General features: G+C 45.0%; 2 protein-coding genes across 4 annotated transcripts in view; one reads left to right on the top strand and one right to left on the bottom strand.

The window, feature by feature from the left end:
* Positions 1-3,186, top strand: part of Nek6 (NIMA related kinase 6) — a 77,357-nt gene extending 74,171 nt beyond the window's left edge. For all 3 annotated transcript variants that reach the window (XM_052726391.1, XM_052726392.1, XM_052726390.1), the window contains one exon: positions 1,884-3,186. In XM_052726391.1, the coding sequence (XP_052582351.1) occupies positions 1,884-1,994 (111 nt within the window). In that variant the 3' untranslated portion in view covers positions 1,995-3,186. The remainder of the gene's footprint in view (positions 1-1,883) is intronic.
* Positions 3,187-4,673: 1,487 nt separating this feature from the next.
* Psmb7 (proteasome 20S subunit beta 7) overlaps positions 4,674-22,461 on the bottom strand; it is a 60,474-nt gene continuing 42,686 nt past the window's right edge. Inside the window, exons 7-8 of the mRNA XM_052726393.1 lie at positions 6,522-6,673; positions 4,674-4,915 (exon numbers count right to left, since the gene is read on the bottom strand). Coding sequence (XP_052582353.1) covers positions 4,804-4,915; positions 6,522-6,673 — 264 coding nt within the window. The 3' untranslated portion in view covers positions 4,674-4,803. The remainder of the gene's footprint in view (positions 4,916-6,521; positions 6,674-22,461) is intronic.

Below are 22,461 nucleotides of genomic sequence, written 5' to 3'. Positions count from 1 at the left end.
CCCTTACACAGGGGTTGCCTACAATCATCGGAAAACACAGATATTTATATTACAGTTCATAACGGTAGCAAAATTAGTTATGAAATAGCAACAAAAATAATTGTATGGTTGGGGTCACTGTAACATTAGGAACTGTATTAAAGGGTTGCAGCATTAGGAGGGCTGAGAACCACTGCACTAAGGAAAGCCCATCCTCCAGATGAGTTGAGGCTTTACAAGGAACACCCTGTTTATCGGGGCAAAGCGTAGGCAGAAGCCTCCAGGCTCCAAGACAGCCTTCAGGTTCATTGACCTTCACCTGTGCATAGTGCTACCCCTGGGGTAGGGAGGGCAGGAGTCTGGAGAATTGTATAGGACCTTTCTGCTCCAATGGCTTGAGGAGTTCTCCACCAGCCCCCCCTCCCTTCCCTCTCCCCAGTGAAAGTATTTGTGTTCTGGAGATTAGCAGGAAAGAATGGATTGCATTCTTCACAAAGTTTACTGGCTTGTTCCTTCTCTTGTTTAAACTAGAACTTCCTCACTACAGAAGACATGCTACTTGGCTCTCACCAGTTCTGTGCTCCTGTGCCAGTCTGCCTATGGGCACCATCACCTCACTTCAGTTGCAAGGCAGAAATGAAGGCCCCAGAGCCCTTAGCTTTATCTTCTACGGCAGCCATTCTGTCTCACTAGCATTTGCCCCCGGCAGGCAGCAGCTCCAAATCCTGCTACTTAGCACAGAGTGTGTCCCTAAATATACCCACTTTTAAAGCTGTATCATGTCTTAAGGAATCTTGTCATTTTGTTCTTGTTGTTGTTCCCCCTTATGACTGGTAACTGTGTAGTCAGCATCTAAGTGTTGCAGGGCAGACTTCACCTTGACATGGTTTTCATATTTTTACCTGATGAGTCAGCCATGGTTCCCTTCCAGAGCAGCTTCAGAAATCGCTGTTTGTAGGTGAGCTTGGACTCCAGATACCACCTTCACTTGCTCATGGACTCCAGTGTTTATAAAGCAGTGGGATCACAAAATGGCCAGGCAAAAGAGGGAGGTACAGCCTATGGTTCTATACAGTTAGCCAGCTGCTCAGTGTGGCAGGAGTCCAAGACTGACCGGCCCCTGAGCTTGAGGTGTATGCTGCAGCCCCCGGCCTCTGGAACATCCCTGGGCCCTCCCCAGGCTCTGCCTCCTGAGGCCTTAAAGCTCTCTGGTCCAGGACCTCCCCTCTCTCTACTTTTGCTGGTGACTACCAGCACTGAGATGGGAAACGGTGCAGCCTGCCCAGTGTTGAACACTTAAAACCCAGGCTTTTTAAGGTCATCATTTTAATTACCATTAAAATAACTAGCACTCTGGCTATCAGAACGAGAGGGATCAGAGGCTTAAGGCGCCCCTCCCCCACCCTGGCGGGCAAAGCCTTCAGTGTCTGGATAATTAAAAGCGTGTCTTTCATGAGCACAATGAAGAGGCCAGGGGGTGTTCAGACTGCAGCCTTGCTGCATGTTAATGCATTTATTATGATCAATAAGCCCTTTCCTTGAGTTTTCTCTGGTTTGGGCTTTGTGTGACTGACAGCAGACACACATGTGCACAGGGTACTCACACTCACAAATCTGCCCAACAGTGTGCAGTTGAAAATTGAAATTATTTGAGGGTAACAACTCTCAGGGTCTCAAAGCATCACCTTTGGAACTAGACAGGCCTAGGCATGCATGGGCTGCCCCCCTCACCTCATCCCCCACCCCACTCCCAAGAGCTGTGTGACCATATACCTTATCCTGAAAAGCACTCTTCCCTTGAAAGGGGACAACAGTTCCATCTGAGGTGCCATGTAGCAGAACGTGTGGATGTGGGTAAAGTACTTGAGCACTTTAAGACTAACAGAACTGCTCTTTCCTTGCAGCTTCGGGAACTGGTCAGTATGTGTATCTACCCTGACCCCGACCACCGGCCTGACATCGGATATGTGCACCAAGTGGCTAGGCAGATGCATGTCTGGACATCCAGCACCTGAATGCAGCATGCCTCAAAGCCAAACACCACTTGTCTTACTTGAGTTCTCTCCCCAAGGGCACATGGAAGCCCCCACAGCCAAGACCAGAGGGCTCAGCAGGCTCCCAAAGGCGGCTGCCTCTGCCACTGAGCTGAAGGCAGCTGGGTTATGGTCAAACTCCAAAGTCCTTTCTTTGAACTGTTGCAGACAATCTGAGCTGGGCTATTAGTGGGGGGAAGGGGCTTGGCAATCACTGAAGTCCCTGTACCAATTGAAATGTGAACCTCTGCCTGGTTCCTTCATACCTGTCCAGGCCCACACTGTCAGGAGACTTGCAGGAAACAGGGTGACTGGTGTGGGTGAGCCTTTGCAAATGTTTAACACCAGTTGGTTTAGTTCTTAGTACCTTTCCATACAGCCAGGCTGTGTGCTTCTTTTATTCTCTTGTAAGGGGATACAACTGAAATAATGGTTTAGAGTAGAGACTTTGCTAATACTTTCTATGCATTTTATAACTCGATGAGTGACAGTGAGGAGCATCCAGCATCGGGCACTGAGAGGCATGGCGTCTGGGAGGTAGGAGAGTCCTCCTTTTCTGAACCCTGCCATGTACCATTGCCTCCTGGAATACTGTGACTCACTGTAGGATAAGTACATGGCATTTTCATCCCTGGGAAGATAGCAAGAAAAACCCAAGAGCTTTGTCCTCACACTGTTCTTTACAAATTCTAGTTCTCTATCTTCCTAGTGTGACTTGGGCAAGTCTGTTGGCCTTTTTGAGCCTTCATTTCCTCATCTGCAAAAAGGGTAAATGAAGTGTCTATCTTCCAAGTGACTAACAGGATCTAAAACAAAAGATGCTACTTAGGCATGCATGGCAGCCTAAGTTTGTTGTCTTGGCACTTGGGAGGAGGCAGGGGGATCAAGAACCCAGGGGTCACCCTTGGCTATATGGGAAGTTTGAGACTGGACTGGACTACCTAAGACCCTATCTCAAACAAAACAAGACAAAACAGATGCAAACCAGCCAGCAGTGGCAGGTGATCCAAAAATGCAGCCTGTTGCCCTTCAGAAAACTCCAGTCCATGAGAGTCAAGAATTAAATACAACTGTACTATGGGCAGGAAAAGCAGAAATATGTTCATTTACTTTCTGTTCTCAATAGGACTAACTGTGAAAACTAACTTATAAATGTGAATTTAAGGAAACTTAAGTACTGGAGGAAACAGTCTGAATTATTTTGTTCCCCTTTGGCAAACCTCTATCTCCAAAAAATATTTACATTATGATTCATAATAGTAGCAAAATTACAGTTAGGAAGGAGCAACAAAAATAACTTTATTGTTGGGGATTGCCGCAACATGGGGAACTGTATTAGAGGGTTGCAGCTTTAGGAAAGTTGAGAACCACTGGCCTATGCAATACTCGAGCAGTACCCACTTGGTGACAGGCCAGTGCTGCTGTGTCTTGTCAGGTGATGCTTAACTTGCTGCTGGGTGAACTTACTACCAAGAAAGAGCTCCCAAAAATAGGGTCCTGGCTGGCCACCACCCTCTGAGCAGAGCCTGCACTCCAGGTATGGGCTCTGCTCAGATTAAGCTCTCCATGTTTTAGACAAAATGGGAAGAGGAATAACTGCTGAGCAGCCTAGGAGTGGCTCTAACAGCTTGTCAGTGTCATCTTGAACTGCAGACTATAAACTGAGTACTCAACAGCAGCACAACTTCTTGAGGCACCTTTAGAAACAACTTGCCAGGCCCCAAACAGTCCAAGGAATACCAGAATATTTTTAAGTCCTCCAAGTAGTTCTGAGAATCATCAGCCAAGCTGCCACTCTCAATAAATCCACTGTACTCTCTCAAGCTGCCTCCAGCAGTTTCCACAAGGGAAGTGGGCCTCCAGTGGCCCACCCCACAATACTCACTCTGGGTTTGAGTATTCAATCAGAGTTGCTGTTTCCTCCTGCCCAGCTCTAACTTCTGAAAGTTTTCCTGACTCTTGGTATGCACTGTGTCTGCTCTCAGAGCCTCTGTTCTGTCTTCGGCACAATTAGCCTTTGTAGATCAAAGAACTTAAATTTCAGTACTCCACCCACTGTCCATACCAAGAGAAACAACTGCCCAATAAAATGGCCCCTGGGATGTCCAGAGTCTCCACCAATCACCATCCAGAGAGGCAGTGCAAGGATATGTCCTAATTACTACAAGAGAGCAAACCCCGTGTACTCCTTCGACTGTCACGAGTTTCACACAGCCATGGGAGAGCCAAGTCTCCATCTGCCCTTTTCTAGACTTGAGCATGTACAGTCCAAGGACTCAAACTGAAGGTGTCTGCCTCATGTGTATATGGGGGACAGGGCAGGGTACTAGGAGTAAACTTGGGGTGCATGCAGGGCAAGCCACCCACTGGGTCAGGTCACAGCCCAAGACTCCCTCACTGCGTACACCTGACATGCAGGCTGATGGATACTGGATCACCTGTTAGGACAAACTCCTGGGGCTCCCCACAAGTGAAGATGAAGTACGCAAGCCACAGACCATGTCATACATGGTCACTTGGAGAGCCAAAGGAACCCAATCTGGTTTTGGGCCACACCACTGACACTGAAATCCAGACTGGTGCTAGAAAGATTCAGAACATGGAAGGAGAGTCAGGTCAACTGGAGCCCAGACCCACAGTCCCCACATTACAGCCACTCACTGAGTTTTGTCTTTTTTTTAATTGAGCCTCACTCAGCAAGCAGTAGCCGAATGTGTGTTTTCAGGTGGGGTGGGATGGGGTGGAGTGTACCCCAGTCACCCAGAGAGATAACCAGCCACCCCAGCACCATTCACGAAGTGTCCATGGTCTGGACAGTCTCTTCTAGCACCTCAATCTCCAGAGGGGTGACTTTCTCGGTGAGGACAGCTGTAGTGCCTTTCTCACACCTGTACCGGCCAAACCTAAGGAGAGAAGCAAAAGCAGTTAAGCCAGGACAGAGACATTGTACTCAGAGAGCAATAGGCTGGACTGGAGTCTTGGTTCTGGGAACTCCACCTCTGGCGTCAGGGAGTTAATTACCCTTCACTTCCAAATGCTATAAAATGGAGACACTTTTGCGAGGTGTGTGTGTCAGACAACACTTCAGAGATAATATAAAAGCACTGGTTTTCCCTTTTCCTTCCACACTCCATCATCCTCAGTACATGCTAGAAGTTACTTGGTCATTTGACTTCAGGCTGTCACTTCCTTAAAACTCACATCCTTCCATGCAGCAATGTGAGTGACACAGAATGGCGTTCTGCCCCACAACTCTAGAAGCCAAGCTCCAGGCTTATCACTTCAGAACACACAAGGTTAACTGTCACCACAGGGGCATGGTGGATCACCACCAGGACACACCTACCTGACCTGCCTCCTTGGGGTAGGTCTCTAAAGCACAAAGTGCTTACCCTGATCCAATGTGATCTCTAACTCTCCAGAATCCTGACTGCCAAAATGCAGTACTAACACCTGCTTTTCTGCTTTGTCTCACGTTGGAATGATTTCCAGTAAGCTGGTATCCGACCAATGGAAGCTGTGCCATGATCATATACTCCTAGGAAACTTGTCCATTAAAACAGGCACTTAGGCTCCAATGAGGATCAGAAAGAAAGGGTATCTGATGCTCAGGTGGACTTTAGGAGGAGGTATACTTTTTTCCAAACACGTCTGTCCTTGTTCCCTTAAGGTTTAAAGATGTCTCTTGGTATACACTGGGCTGGGTGTACCTAAGTGTTGCCTTGAGAACAAAGTCCCAGTGGCCCAAGAAGCTGACTTTGACCTTTACTCTGTCTTTAGAGGGAGTGGACACAAGAGCCCCATACCGTTTGGGTAAGGCTGTTGGCCTTAGCAGCATGCAGGGCAGCAGCCAGGTTCATGGTGGTGATGGGCATGGAGCAACTGGCAAGCCTTTGCCTTCACCTGTGTCCATTCTGGGGAGGGTTCCCTTATCTAGGCAGCGTCCTCAGAGCCATGAGTCCAAAGGGCATAGGGATTCTAGTGTGTAGATATTGGTGTTGCCCCAAGGCAGACTATTGCATACCTACCTGTGCTTAGCCCCTTCCTTATCACCTCACCAGCTAGCCTCCTTGTCACTTTGTTGGGTCCATCCCCACCCCAAAGGCTAGGATGGAACCTGGAACCTCCCACATTCTAGGCTAAAGCATGAACAACACTGGTAGCTACCATGGCCACAATTCAGAGGCTCCTAGCCACCAGATTAGAACCCTTAGGATGTCTTGGGCCAGCCTGAACAAAAAGTTCAGCCCACACACCTCACAAGATACCACTGAAGCAGCTCTCAGCCTGAAGCTCTCTCCTGATAACACATGATAGATAAAGACAATTCTCCATGCCTGACCACAACCTGTGATCACAAGGTAGCCTTGACTCAAGACCTGTTGTTAGAAGCTGCTTTGGAACACGGGCTTTTCTCAGTGTAGGAAAGAATCCAGAAAGCCCAATCCAGATAGCATGGAGATTCCAAGGGTGACAGGACACAAGAAAAATGCCAACCCCTTCACTTACCTGGTCCCCTTCTTGTTGGGCACTGAGTATGGACGAAGAAAGTCCAGCTTGCTCTTGCTGATGACACACAGATCAATGTTGCTTCCAGACCCCAAGTCATTAAAGATGCCAGCTGCAATAGCTTCACTCACTAGCTTCTTGGCTTCTTCCTCCTGAAAAAGACAAAGGCAGCCATGATGACTTGTGTCCATGGAGAACGGTGGCCTGCTCAGAAACACACAGGATGCTTCTCAGATGTGTTCGTGGGTGGTGTTTAAAATTTTTTCTAGAACTATAATGTTTTCAACACCATTTGGCTGGCCTAAAGCTCTTCAGGTGGTTAAGTGGGAGCCTGGGCCTTCCAAATCCTTCATGCCTACGCCCTTTCTTCACCACAAAGTCTTCCATCATATGCTATTAGCAGCCACCATTTAAAGCAAGACTCAGTAAGTTCTTCTGTGGTGGCTTGAAAGAAAATGGCACTATTAGGAACTGTGGCTTTGTTGGAGGAAGTATGTCTCTGTGGGAGTGGGCTTTGAGGTCTCCTTTGCTCAAGCTACACTCAGTGTGGTACACAGTACACCTGTTGCCTGTGGATCACGACGTAGAACCCTCAGCTCCTTCTCCAGCATCACGCCTGACTGCACACCATCATGCTTCCCACCAGGATGATAATGGACTAAATTCTGAAACTAAGTAAGCCCCAATTAAATGTTTTCCTTTATAAGAGTTGCCATGGTCATGGTGTCTCTTCACAGCAATAGAAACTCTAACTAAGACATCTTCTCATAAGGGGCCGGTAGTAAATATTTTAGGTTCCTGGGCACACTTGTTGTCTGTTACAACTACTTAATGCCACCACCTAGCACAAAACAGCCACAGACAATGCATAAACAGGGTGATTATGTGTCCCAGTAAAACTTTATAACAAAAACAGGTGTCAGGCTAGATTTGACTCATGGGCTTCGTTTGCTAAATGATCAAAGTATCTTAACAGTGACTCCAGGATAGAATCCTCCCACCCAAGGATAGGGGAAGACAAAGCTGCAGTCTATAAAATAGAGGAGAAAGGTGAACAGGCTCGGAAAAAAAAAAAAAAAAAAAAAAAAAAACTAAAGATACCGACTTCCTGGTAACATAATGGAGAAAATCAGCACTGTGGGGCTGAGACAAGCTGATACCAAAGCACAATTGTAGTTCTAGGAAATGTTGGCAGAGTCAAACATTAGACTACTTGAACGTGTGTCCACCCCCTATGAGTCTACAAGTTCGTTGAAGTGACTTGTTGCTTCTCCCAAAAGTTCCTCTTTACTTTTTGAGTCAAAAGAGCCAGCATATGCCAAGTGGGACACTAGGGCCACAGATAGAGGTCCCAGAACCTCTCACCCTCTTGGGATTTTAAAAGTTCACTGGGAGCATCAGACCCATGTGACTGCTCCAGGGCATGAAGAGGGTCAAAGGGTCAATAATGGCTGCCTCAGTGAAGCTTCAAGGAGAGCTGAAGGCAGGCTGTCAACAAAGGCACCCAGGAAACTGGTGCAATGCAGGCGGCAGGGTAGAACATGGGCCCATGAAGCTGAAATCCTTTACACAACAAGGACAGAAATGAGCCAGCCTTTTCTACGTGCTTCATCTGCTACCCGATGGCACAAGAGTACAGACACATGAGCCCAACAAAATGCACACATCTCAGTAATACCACCCCCCCCCCAACTCCAACCCCCGTGCACCAAATGCCCTAAATCTGGCCTAAGAACCTTGATGGACAAATTCAAGGCTTCAAGTTGTGAGAAAATCTGAGCCAGGCTGGAATACTAGTGACAGGAGTGCCCTCTACAGACCCAGAGGAGGAAAGAGACAGCTCTGCAAGAGTGGGAAGGATCTTTACCTAACCAGCAGTCAGACACGTTTGTGAGGGTGGTAAAGCAAGCTATTCGCATGTGCATGTGCACAGTGCTGTAAGAATTCACCCCATAGGGCCATCTAAACAGGAACTCTCTCCTGGGATTCTCAATAGTCCCTCAAAAGTCTTACCAGAAACAAGGGAAGGTGGTGGAGCAGATGGAAGTGGAGACTGCTCCCACATAGCAAATCCCAACCACCCGCTTAACAAATGCAACCTCATTCCAACTCACTTTGCGTATTAACCAACCTTAGATGTGCATGTGCACGCACACTGGGAGCGCCCTGCTTGCTCCCCTGCTCAGGGCTGCCATCCCTTCTCCCCCTTCTCTTTTCTCCACTTAACCATTGCCTTTCTTTGTCTGTTCTCATCTCTGTTGCTGGTGCTCTGAGCAAGGAAGGTACACAGGAGAGGGAGGAAAAGAAACAAGCAAAAAACCCAACAACAACAACAAACCCCAATAGTGCTACAGACCTTAAGTTCCCAAGGGAAGATGATGTAGAGGGCACAGAAACATATGAACTGTGTTACACATGCCTGTTTTAATTCAACTGTAGCACCTAGCCAGAAGGTGCTACAGAGTGCAGGTGATTCTCTCTTTTTTTTTTTTTTTTTGCAAACATTTGGAAATGGAAGTAGATTGCTGGCAAAAGCACATTTCAAAAGGTGCAAAACTTTTAAATGTATTATGTATAATTTGGTTTACTTGAGATGATTCTTTAAGGAACCTCCTCCTGTCACACACACACACACACACACACACACACACACACACACACACACACACACCCATAATGTGTTAAATACTGAGTCAGGCACCTGGATAAACAGGTTTTACTCCGGTCCCAAACATCTTCTGAGGCTCATAATAATCAGAAAGTATGGCTGAGAGGGAGTCCCAAGGTCACACTGCTAGCAAACAATCAAATAGGTTTGTGGTAGCCACAAGCCCTATCGGCTAACAAGTGACCTCTCTTGGGCTCTGGGCTCTTCACTAATCGGGGACACCAAGGCTGCGTCACTCCCTGTCACTAGGAGCCTCAATACCTGGGTTGAGTTTAAGAATGGTGGCTGCCAATTTCTGTCTGGTCCAGTAGCAGCTCCTCTGGTAGTCATCTCTATTATGGAGAAGGGGGCCTTGTGTTTCCCACAATACCCATGAACTACTTACCTGAAAACAGCCTATGTTCCATGGTGCTGGAGTAATGTTCCTACAATGTCATGCCAGGGATCATTATCAAGATGAAGGTCTTATTACATGTCCTTCCCTTAACCACCAAACTCCCTCAAAACACCAGGAGGTTGAAAATGACTACTGTCTACCCATTACTTACACAGTATCTTCAAGAAGTATTTTCAGAGACCTATTACATTCGAGAAACTGCTTTATATGTCAAATACTGGCTTTGAACACAGTACTTTACAAATAGACTTCTAGGTACAGATATACCTATACTACTAGGTTCATTTGCATATTTTTTCCCTAAAGTAAAATTTTGCAACTAAATAACTTTTGTATTTAACATGTGCTATCAGTATTTTGGAAAAGTAACAAGAAAATCCTAAGAGGTGGAGAAAACACCACATTTTATCATCTTTGGCCCACAGAACATTCAGGAAACACTGTCTTCCTCTAGGATTCATTCTTTCTAGGACTTTGCACTTCCCTTTTCTGGAAGATTTGAGGTGATCTGGGTCCTGAGCAACATCTGCCTGGGACAGGTGCTGCAGAGGGGCTCTGACCCAGCCATGCAGACCCTGTGCCCCCAGCTGGCCAGGCCCAGGTGCTATATTCTCTCCCTGCTGTGCCGGCATCCTCCTCCAACCAGCCAGCTGCTCATGGATTTACATTGCTTATCTCAAGGGAACTTTGAGATTCAGTGTGTTAGACCTGCAGGACACATCCCAACTACAAGAAAAAATAGCCCTCCATGATAAGAACATCTCCAAAACACTCATGCAGAAGACCATGACCCTGGTGCAAAACAAACAAACAAACAACAAAAAAACAAAAAACGGAGTCTCTCAGGTTCAAGGTCATCTAGCAGATGTGGAAGCAGACAGACAGAACTGAATCTTCATACTATTTCCTGCTGTGTGGCTAGGAGCCAGTAACCACCTCTCTGAGATGGCTCTTCTCCTCTCTAATATGATAATAAATTCTACCTCACAGGTTTGCTGCAAAAACTAGAAATCAAGTACAGAAAGCAACTATAATGAGTTGGCACATGGCAAATGCTTAATGGCTGATAACTTACTTAATAAAACAAGCCAGAGGGCTCCTAAAATAATGCAATCCACCTTTAAACAGCAACTGCAGATACCAAGCCCCATGCCAGAAAAAGGCAGTCCAGACAAACCTGCTGACAAGCCTTCACCCAGTGCCATGGAGAAGTTCCTGTAATAATTAATCCAAGCAAAGCACACTCCCTAAAAGTTCAGAGAATATAAAAGGAGCACTTCCTGCTTTATGGCTACAAAGACCAAACTAACTGGGAATATCAGTCCCCCGGGCCACCCTGCTTCTTAAATGAGATTACAATAAGAGTGATGTACTGTACTCCAAGTCAGCTGTGACAAGCAGCACTTTATAGAGCTATCTGTTTGTCTCCATCACTGCACCACACAATGTGTCCCTGGACTCCAATGTGCAGCTCCATTTACCGCTACATGACAAATGGGCAGCACTTGTAAAAGGCACAAAGAGGTCCACGTCGGCCATGTAATGGTCACCACAGCTGTACCCGAGTGCTTGAGGGGACAAAACAGACCCCCAAGTTCATTAAACTGACCAGTAATGGATCTTTCAAAAAGTGCCTTAGGAATCATACAGAAAGGGCTAAAATAAATAACTCAGCATGGAAGGCTAATCTGAAACGGTGTTTGATAAATTATTTATACCACAGGCGATTGTCTGCATTTAATATTGGAGCTACTAGTAGCATCTTTAAAAGATGATTTATGTGTTGTAACGCTATTAAACTTTATATTGGCCCACTGCTAGCTATAAAGTCTGCTGAGATTTAGAGAATGAGTTTTAAACTGTCACTGCAACATCATAGGAGATGGAGGCTGTATTAAATCTTTACTTTAAACCTGTTATCTAGAGAGTTGTGTTTTGTAGACACTCACAAACTGATAGATTACCTCTGCATCCGCTACAGTGTGGGTCCAAATAGTACTGCAGAGAAACTTCTCCACGTTATCCCACCTACAGCTACAATCCAATTCTTCTCACTAAAGTGATTTTTAGATTGGCAATGTCACCAGAGTAAAATGTAGGTGTGCCAGCCAATGGGCACCCTGCACAGTTCTGCTTCAAATTAATCCTCTTTAAAGAAACCTTGTGCAACCTGACAGCTTGGTTATGCATATTGAGCATACTTATGCTGGGAGCAAGGAAAATATTAGGTATATATTTGACTAAAGCCTAACATACCATTTAGATACATTTGCAATGTAAAAATATATGTATACGGCCAGTCATTTGAAACAATACATTTGTAACTAAAAAATTTAGAATTTAAAAAGAAACAAAATTGGTTATTTGCAGGAAAATGCCTTCTGTTATGTAGCTAGAGGAAAGGCATGGGAAGGGGAGGAAGAAGCCTCTGTCAAGAAGGGCAGAGCTCTCTGTGTCTACTGTCTTTACTGCCTGGGAGTTGTGGGGGTTGGGAGGGGTGGGAACCAGAGGATGATGCTGGCATCTTCCTCAGTTGCTCTCCCACTTTTTTTTTTTTTTTTTTTTGGGAGATACGGTTGCTCACTGAACCTGGAGCACACTGATTGGTTAGACTGACTTGTCAACTAGCCCCAGGGATCTATCTGCCTTGTCTCAGTGGGATTTTTTTACATGGTTGCTGGGAATCTGAACTTAGATCGCCAAGCTTGCACAGTGTAGCAAGTACTTTATACTTACTGAGCCCCCAGTCCCCTACATTTTCTCACAGAGGCATCCCTTTTCCTTCTATGCCTCCACAGGAACTGGACAGCTGGCTCTCCTCCCTTTGTTTCCTCTGGTGGTAAGAATGTGGGATAACATGGCAGTCCGATTCTCACCTAGCTTCTATTCCTTTTTCTACTTGCTACTGAATCTACATTTACCCCCACTAGTTGCCAACTTTATTTCAGTTGCTCCTTTATTGACAACATATATTTAACTCCTTGGAACCAATTGTGAGAAGGCTGCATGGATGCTAGTCAGTGGATACAAATTTCAATAAGGAGGGATGGGTCAAGAGATTTCCTGTATTAGATAATGACCATAGGTAATATATAATAAATATAGAAATGGCTGAGCATGGTGGTGCATGCCTTTAGTCCTAGCACTCTTGAAGCAGATGTAGTGATAGAGGCCAACCTGGTCTTCATAATGAGTTCTAGGACAGTTAGGGATACACAGTGAGACCCTATCTCATGGAAGTTAAAAAAAGAAAGAGGGGGGGGGGGCAAGGAAGGTTAAATCAATCAGAACCTTAAAATAATCCAAATTAATCTTGGAAAATTTACATAATCTTTCTTTACTCTGATTTGGAACAACCCACTGTTCTGTTGATTAAATGGAGACCTTGAACTCTGCCATCCTTAGCACTAGGCCCATGTACACGAACACATACACAAGGAGTAATACAGCCTACTGCTCTAACGATCTGAAGCACAGCAGGTTAAGTCTGGGTGTGGTTCGAGTTTGGACTCTAACAGGAGAGTACCACACTCCTGTACCTCACACCTTTTCCATCTTTGTATCCCAGGAAATCAATATGCAACATGTACAGCAATAAATTAAGAAACAATCTCAACTTCAAACACACATACAGCTTTGCTAGTCAAAGACAAAGCCATAGGACAGGCCAATACCAAAGACAGAAATTCCAAAACTATACCAGTCTCAACTGGAGACCACTCAAGGACAATTAACAGCAAGGAAGAAAGGGCTTGAATGTGACATTTTGTAGTGACTGGTTAATATGCTGAGGTTTTAACTATGCCATTGACAGAGCCCAAATTTAATGGCTGGTGGTGAATAAAAAAGACCTCAAAAGAGTATTTTAAAAAGCCCCCTCCCGCAGTAGGTAGGCACAAATCTGATACACTCCACATGTGGCCACATCCTTTACAGTGGAAAGGCTAATTTGTTTTTCAGACGGGGGTGGGTGACAAAGTAAAGACATCCAAATTCCAGGTCTGGCTTGAGCTCTTGGGGTAAATAGGACTGCCTGTCAGAACACCTAGAAATCACTGTAGAAGTAAAGAGCAACCGTGCCTTTAAAGCTATCAATTTTAGCAGATACCTGTAATTCAAGTCCTTGGGAGACTGTGGCAGGAGGATCATGAAGTTCAAGGCCAGCCTGGGCTAAAAGCAAACCTTATCTCAAAAAACCAAACTTAAGGGCTTGCTACTCTTGCAAAGGGTTCCTAGTTCCCGTTCAAGGTAGCCTATAACTCCAGCTTCAAGAGACCTGATGGCTCTGGCCTTCATGGACACCTTACTCATGTACAAATACACACGCACACACACATAAAATTTAAAATAAACCTGTTTTTTAAACCAAACTTAAAGAATAAATAAACAAGTAAGTTTTTTAAAAAAAATAAAAGTGTGGAACGTGTCTTGACGATTGCAGTCAGTATGCTGCCCCTGTGTGGGTGCTAGAGTGCACCAGGATGTGGGTGATGCAAGTCACGAAGAAAGCTTGTGGTGGGTGCAAGAGAGATTTGTTAAGGGTTCTTAGCAAGGATGGGAAGGCCCATCTGGGCTGTCCAGATAATCCAAGTAGGAAAACCCTGACTATAGCTAGAGGATTGGAATGCACACAGGCTGCACAGTCACAATGGGCCAGGAAAGGCCAGAAAGAATGAAGCTCTAGAAAGCTCGGTCACTCACTGAGCTAGAGTAAGTGTAGAATGCAAGAATGGCAACAGTGTCTCTGTCCAAGGGCTATGTCCCAGGCACACAGGACTTACAAATCTATAGGTGAGGTCTAGGGTAGCAGAAAGAAGCTGTGGAGAACTGCTGTGCTGAATACCCATGCTTACACAACCCTTGTCTGCTTCTACAGGTGCAGACGCAGGGCGTACACAAAGCGTGGCTGATGCACCCACAGGCGCTTGGCTATGTGTGAAAAGAGCCAGGGATTTGTGCCAAACTAGTGCCTGGCACCACCAAAGTCTCTCTCCCTATCCTACCATTAGGAAAACTGATGGCGGGCAAGTGGTTTTGCTGGAATCTGTGACAGTGAATGGAAAAAAAATACCTAAGCTTCCAGAGTGAAAAGGACCAAAAGAGATGAGAACATGTTGCTTTCCACAAGGAGAGGAAATCAGTGTTCACAGCACCATATACACAAATATACATTTAAGGCTGTGCTGAATCAAATGTAAGGAGAGAAATTAAAAAAGAAAAGAAAATAAATAAAAAGAAAGCCTAGGTTTAAAAAGAATGTGAGAAATATGCTCAGTAACCCTCAAAATTTATTATCTTGCTCCTGAAATAAAATGGTCAGATAAACAGTTTATCACTGAAAATGGGGAGTAGTGGGAAGGCTGGACCCTGGGATCCAGATGCAGTTCAGTGATAGAGTAAGTACCTCACATCTGTGATCCCTCAGTTCAATTCTCAACACAAAGACAGGGAAGGAAAGAGGGAAAAAGACAAAGGTGTGGCAGGGAAAGGGATAAACACAGAAGGGAATCTGACCATAGGTCTCAACAGATGCAAGCCCCATCCTGTGGCCAGGTACTTGGATATGCTCGAGGCCAATGTAGAGTGTCCTCTGCACCATCCTGCTTCCATAGTCTCAAGATCTAGGAATGATGGGCAGAAGAGCCAAGGATGTACAGAGTACCCTTGTTCTAGGAAATTTCAAGACAGTCACAAATAAAGCAAATTTCAAGTGATATAAAATGTCCAGGTTCGATCAGCTCTGTATGAACTCATGCCTGGATGTAAGCACACACTGCAGGCACCACCGTACCAGGGATGAGGTCTGAGCAGAGCCTGTCAGGGAAGAACATTCAAACCCCTAAGGAGAAAGGAATAGGTAATTTTTTGTTTTGTTTTGTTTTTCAAGACAGGGTTTCTCTGTGTAGTTTTTGGTGCCTGTCCTGGATTTTGCTCTGTAGACCAGGCTGGCCTCAGACTCACAGAGATCCACCTGCCTCTGCCTCCCAAGTGCTGGGATTAAAGGCGTGCACCGCCACCACCGCCGCCGCCACCCGGCTAGAATAGGTAATCTTACTATGGTGAAATACGTGCTACCAAGAGGCAGGCTTGACAAAGAAGTCATGGGTGTCAGAGGTTTCACAGTCAGGTCATGAGAACTGAGCCATGTCTTGAGAAAGGGGTGAAAGAAAAAGCAGAGGGCAGAAGTGGTGTGTCATGAGGAGTCAGAACTAGGGGAAGGTAGGGTTAGGCAGGCAGTGCAGTGGAGCTGAATCCCCAAGAACCTTATTACACACCACACAGCATCAGCCCTGTTAAGTACTGGGCTGTACATTTTTTAGCAAAGAGCTGATGTGGTGAAATTTGTGCATGTAGAACCTGAGTCTGGAAGCAGTAGAGAGAGACCAAAGTCAGGAGCAGGACAGATATGTCAAGCACATTACTGGTGAGGACAGCTTGGTCTACTGTCAGCAAAGGAGAAAGAGGTGGGCAGGTATGAGTTCAGGAGGGGATCTGGAGAGGGTGCCACATGGACATCTAGCATGTTGTGGCCACTGAGCACTCCTCTGAATGAGTACAGCCTGCACACAAGGGCTGTCTGTAATTTCTTTGCAACTATTTTTCTGGTGGGTTGATGGAAAAGACAATAATAATTGATATACTCTCTAGACAATGGCAGGCTTCTATAACAGATTCCCTAAAGGATGTCTACAGAAAGGGACAAGATCAAGTTAAGTTAGAATCAAAGTTTAGTCAACTACAGGAAAGGGGTAGCAAATAAACAAGTGGAACAACACACCTGGGCAATAATCAACTTGGAAATGCCATTTCCCATTTCATGAATGGCAGGGCTATGAAAACCCTGAAGTGCAGCTGAAGGAGTACATAGGATTGGTTAACTCGGGTACAAGAGCTGCAAGTTACGGGCGTTGGTGGTGCACGCCTTTAATCCCAGCACTCGGGAGGCAGAGCCAGGCGGATCTCTGTGAGTTCGAGGCCAGCCTGGGCTACCAAGTGAGTTCCAGGAAAAGGCGCAAAGCTACACAGAGAAACGCTGCCTCGAAAAACCAAAAAATAAATAAATAAACAAACAAACAAACAAACAAACAAGAGCTGCAAGCATGTAGAAAGAAGCGCTAAGGGCCTGAGGAGGAAGTGGAAAGGCTCTTAGGAAAGAATGGTATCGGGTGGGGCATGGTGGCGCACACCTTTGATTCCAGAGTAAGAGGCAGAGTAAGAGGATCTCAGTGAGTTCAAGGTCAACCTTGTCTACATATGGAGTTCTAGGACAGCTAGATGTATAGTGAGACTGCCTGAAAAACAAAACAAGAAAGAATGGTAGCCTGGGGAAGGGCAGGGAAGAGGGGAGCAACTAGAAGCAGCTAACAACTAGGACCCTTCTGAAGACCAAGCTCATCACCTTTTTCTGGGCCCCAAGACTCAGTCTTCACATAAACTCTCAGTTCCTTAAGGACAGAGAAGGTATGCTTCCAAAAAGTTACAAGAAAGCCAGATGTGATGGCAGTCCACTGTATCCCAGAACTCAAGAGGCAGAGGCCAGCTTGGTCTGTATAGTTCCAGTAAATCAGGGCTAAGCAGTGACACCCTGTCTGGGGGGGGGGGGGGGTGGAGGGGGTAGGGGAAGAGAGAAAGAGAGAACGAGAATACAATAAAATTTTTAGAGTCTGGGTCTGATAGATATATTTAAAGAACTAAAGAATATTTTTACATTTTTTTTTAAAGACAGGCTAGGGGGAGGTATGTCAAGCTTGGGGGCAAGCACCTTTACCACTGAGCCATCTCACCAGCCTGGACTTCAAGAAGACAAGGGAATAAAGACTGGGCATGAAGCCAGCCCTGCTGATTACTAGCTGTATGACTTCAGTGGTTTCATCACACAGTACTTTTAGGTCTTCCCTGCAAGAGGCACCTAGGGTTTTAAGTCTTAACTGTTCCTGTGCACAGGGGAAGCTGCTAGTCCACTGCCCTTCGTGCAGACAACCATGGTGGCTGCTGCCAATCTGACTCCTCTGCTTCCACTAGCCTTCGCCAGCAAAACTGCAAGGCAAAAGTCTCATTCTTCTCAAACTGATAATAACAGCACCTAACACAGAGCCAATGAAGCAATTATGAAAGCAGCTAGTATCCTGAAAATGAAATTCCATGTGAAGTTTTAATCTCAGTTGCTAGTGCACCTTCCATATAGAATTTACTACTGTATTTCAGAAGTACACCAAAAACCACATTTTCACTTCCTCTCTTCACTAGAAACTTCTAAACAAGGTAAAGAATCCACATCTAATGCACTATACTAATCACGTCCCTACTTACTCTCCAAAAACCCACTCAAGTGCTCTCACCCTCACTCCCATTTCCCAAATGCAGGAAACCAAGCAGCAGAGGATAACAAAGGACCAGCCCACAGCATGTGACCAAAGACTGAAAGGCCTGAGATGAAACCACTTGGTCTGACACCAAAGTCCATGGTTTGTTCACCCAAGAAAACAGAACCTCCAAACAATCCCCCAAATTATGGCATTTGTTGTGGCTTAAACCATGCAACTCTAGCATCCCTCCCGCGCACAGCTGGTAAAACTGAGAGTCTCCTGATGACTTCACTGACTATCTATCCTCAACAAATACTAAATGGAAGCCTGTGAGATCCACAGGCTCACATCTCTAAAATACAGCTCTCCTAAAACAGAATGAGTCAAATTGTTTTTCTTTTCACTCTGTGTACCAGCAATAAAGATACCATCTAGCTTTGTTTTCAAAAGGCCATTTGTTGATTTCAAGTCTTAACTAAAGTAAAACAAAAAAGCAAGGACAAAACTTTCTTTAAAAGTTTTGGGGCAAGAGATGGGAAGAGCAAGCTTTTGATACACCTGACTAGCAATTTACATACATGATCTTCCTTTCCAAAGTCTCCTTGAAGGGTTGGTTTCAGTTCACATTAGGAGTGAGTTTTCTGCTTTATTAGCAGGCCTATTCAGTTGCACGAGAAGCAAAGGCCCAAAGCACAAACAGGCCTCTTCAAAACACCCCCACCCCACTGGTCTTGGTGCTCCTTGCCCCAACTACTCATGTGGGTTTTTAAAAACTCCTTCTTTTGGGGGGCTGGAAAGATGGCTCAGCAGTTAAGAGTACTGGCTGCTCTTGCAGAGGATCTCAGTACCTACATGGCAGCTCTCAACTGTAATTCCAGTTCTGGGGATCCAATATGCTTTTCTATCCTCCTTGGGTACCAGATACACATGATGCACATGTGTACATGTAAGCAAACACTTACACATATGAAATACAGGGTGTTTATTTGGGGGGGGGAATTTTTTTTTTTCTGAGACAGAGTTTTGCTAGGTAGCTACAGCTGTCCTTCTGCCTCAGCCTCCTAAGTGCTGAAATAGGAGTGCAGCCACTATATTCAGCTTTCATCTGAGTTAAAAGCCAATGTATTTGTCAAGGAATCAAAGTCAACCAATTATTATATCTTTTTAATTTTCTGCTATCACCACAGCTCCAATTTCAGAAAAATGATAATCCAATGCTGTGACTACCTGCATTCTGTGGACACAGTGCTCCCTGCAAACAACATTTGTAGTGTGTGTGTGTGTGTGTGTGTGTGTGTGTGTGTGTGTGTGTGTGTGTGTGTGTGTGTGTTTAGCACAACTTGATATCAGTTTTAGTTTCTGCACAGTTTCAGGGCTAGAGAAGAGTGGTATAAATTATCTCATAGAAACCCCCAAGTAACATTATCTGTGAAGGTTAAAACTTTAACTACCTTCCTGAGGTATGCTGCTGGGGTCTCATTACAGCTGGTAATCTCACATTCCACCATGCACAACACACTAAGTACCAGCACCTTCCAATTACTCTGCCACGTAAGTCTCAAAGGACATCTGAGAAGTCTACACAGCTCCTGCACCCACTGCTGGAACAACCGCCTCTAATGGAATGTGGCAGCTTTCTAGACTTAAATATTCACTCGCAGGGACAAGGCTGCTGAGCTCCAGCCCTAGACACAGTGAAGAGCACATGCTAATTAAAAGGCCATGCTAACTCAGAACATGACCACTCAGACAACTTTATAGACATCGTACACCATCTGGAGTTTGTTTTCCTACTTCCAAATATGTTCAACTGTCTAAAAACTTCCAGGGTTGCAAATGACAGAGCAGGACCACACCAAGTACTTTGTTCAGAATAAACTCCTCTTTGGGCTGGTGTCCTACCATTCCACAAACACCAAGTCAACTTATGTGACAAGCTGAATGCTCTCTGCAGTTGTCTCAAAGTCTCCAAGGGAAATTCCATCAGTGTGCCATCATGTCATCCCCCCCCCCCAACCCACCCTTGTGTCTTACTTCAAAACCTGGACCTTTGTATGCCAATTTCTTGTGCATGTCAAAGCATACTTTCAGTAGTTTGTGGGCCTGTCCATCCCATTAGACTATGACTGTCACAGACCCTGTTCAATAAACCTTAGCTGAATGCAAACCCAGACTCCACATTTCTACAAGACCACTGCCTGTCAACAGCTTACAGAGAGGCCCACAGCACCCAGCTTTTCTTCTGGGGCTATGGATAATGGCCTGCCTTTGCCAAGTTTGCTGTGCCTTAGGAGTTTCTGAGAATGGGTACCTTTTTAAAAGACTTCACAATAAGCCAAAGGTATGACAGTCACTCTTACCATAATCATTTGGCCACTTCTAGAACTATTTTACTTCAGCTACCAAAACTAGCACTTGTATAAGCTGTCATGAAAAACACCCTAAAACCAAGAAGTAATGGCTTTGAACTATCTTCTCTCAGTCAACTTGAGTCACACCCCTCTCTTCTTAAGAACTGTCAATTCCTTCAAATATTGGCAGTTGTTTGTTCAGCTCTCTCATACACGAAATTGCGGACTTTCCCGTGAGTGTAGACAGAGATGAAAACTGAGGCTCTTCTTCATTTTGCTGGAAATGAAACTTCTCTGCCTCTGTAAAATACAGGTTTTTTGTTTGTTTGGTTTTGGTTTTTTTGTTTTGTTTTTTTCAAGACAGGGTTTCTTTGTGTAGTTTTGGTGCCTGTCCTGGAGCTCACTCAGTGGATGTCCAAGCTGACTGACTGGTGATGCAGTGAGCTCAGTTCAGATCCTCTAGGACTCTCATTCTTGCAAGCAGCAGCAGTCTCTCTGAATGTTTGCACGCCTGTGTTACCATTCTTGCCATTTTTATGTTAACCAGTATGTATAACATGAACCTACACAGACACTACATTTAAATGTTTAGCCCCAAATGTTATTTTAAGCATAATTTCTCCACAGAGCCACTTTATTTTTTTAAAAAAAGGGGGGAAAAAAGGGAAATTTCTAATCACACTTCAGTGTGTATTAGTGGATGTGTAATGTCGGGTTGCTTTGCACGCACACATGCCCACCACCTCCCCCTTCCTGATATCACACACCACACAAGTATAATAAACCATGTTAATATTTCATACCACTGTGAAATATGCTGGAGTACCAATTCAACATCTGCTGTCTTTAGGGCCCGGGAGTCCCGCAGAGACACTTTCAATTTGTAATTGAGTTCTATGCTGAATTAATCAGCAGTTTATCTTTTTTACTAAAATAACATCTTCAACACTAACCCAGATTTACATTAAGAATTTATGCCAAATTACCTGCCAAGGCAAACTTACAGGATTCTAAGCTACCATCCAGTAACACTCAGTCCTATACTTTAGTAGTTCTCTAATCCATACACAAGAAAAGCAGAAACCCATTGTTCAAGAGGCTACGAGCTTCTGGCCACAGGCTGCTACTTGGATTTGTAACAGAGCCCACTCTGACACAGAAATCCGAGCTCACGCCCACCGACAGTCACTTGTAGGTAGTTGAGATTCACATTTTTACAATGGGGGTTCTAGAGTGCAATGGAATCAGAAAAAGAGCTTCTTTTATTCTTCTCCTAAGGAACTCTGATATTCCAAATTTTGGCGTCACCTGAGTACCAGAAAGATAAAGGCTAAGACTCAAGTCGACAAGGGCAATTCTATTAGACAAGAGAAGGTGAAGGTGCCATTTACTATGATATCACAATGCAGAGCATTTTACCAGAACTCTTCCTTTTGACTCTACCTACACATCGAAGTCACCAAACACTAAATCCACTGAACACCAGCCCTGCATCTGGCTCCTGCCCTTCTGATGCATAGTCTCTACTCACAAAGTCTTACTTTGCCTGCTGAATTTTTGCCACAGGTGCAGACAGCAACATACTGTGAAATATTTCTCCTACATAGTACATTTCTCTCTACATTTCACAGTTACAGGAAATATGTGAAGCGAAAACATTTCAGAAGGAGCACCTGCTCCAAAGAAATGCATCACAAATAATTACCTATCGACCACAGTGCAGGAGAATCCCTCTTTCCATCTGCTTTGCTAATGGCTGCACAGGAAGTCTCCACTGCACTAAGGATAGCCTCTTCTCATCCCACTCCTGGCCCAGCACCATGTGCTGCATTCAGCTGGCGCCACTAAGAATCTGCTGAGTGATCACACACTGATTCTTTAGGAATATGAAACTCAGCACAGAAATACTTTCAGCAGAAAATTTCTTTAAAAGAATTAAAGCCGCCGGGCGGTGGTGGCGCACGCCTTTAATCCCAGCACTCGGGAGGCAGAGCCAGGCGGATCTCTGTGAGTTCGAGGCCAGCCTGGGCTACCAAGTGAGTCCCAGGAAAGGCGCAAAGCTACACAGAGAAACCCTGTCTCGAAAAACCAAAAAAAAAAAAAAAAAAAAAGAATTAAAGCCAACAGATTTACCAGGTCACTATTTATAAATATCCTTTCATTATTCCTCAAAGAATCAGAAATAGATACTCTTGGGATTCAGGGTCACTTTCCTAAG

Source organism: Peromyscus californicus, unplaced genomic scaffold, assembly GCF_007827085.1.
Source record: "Peromyscus californicus insignis strain IS unplaced genomic scaffold, ASM782708v3 Scaffold_7__1_contigs__length_154581171, whole genome shotgun sequence".
Taxonomy (NCBI): domain Eukaryota; kingdom Metazoa; phylum Chordata; class Mammalia; order Rodentia; family Cricetidae; genus Peromyscus; species Peromyscus californicus.
Note: the sequence above shows the minus strand (reverse complement) of the source record. Positions and strands in the feature narration are given on the sequence as shown.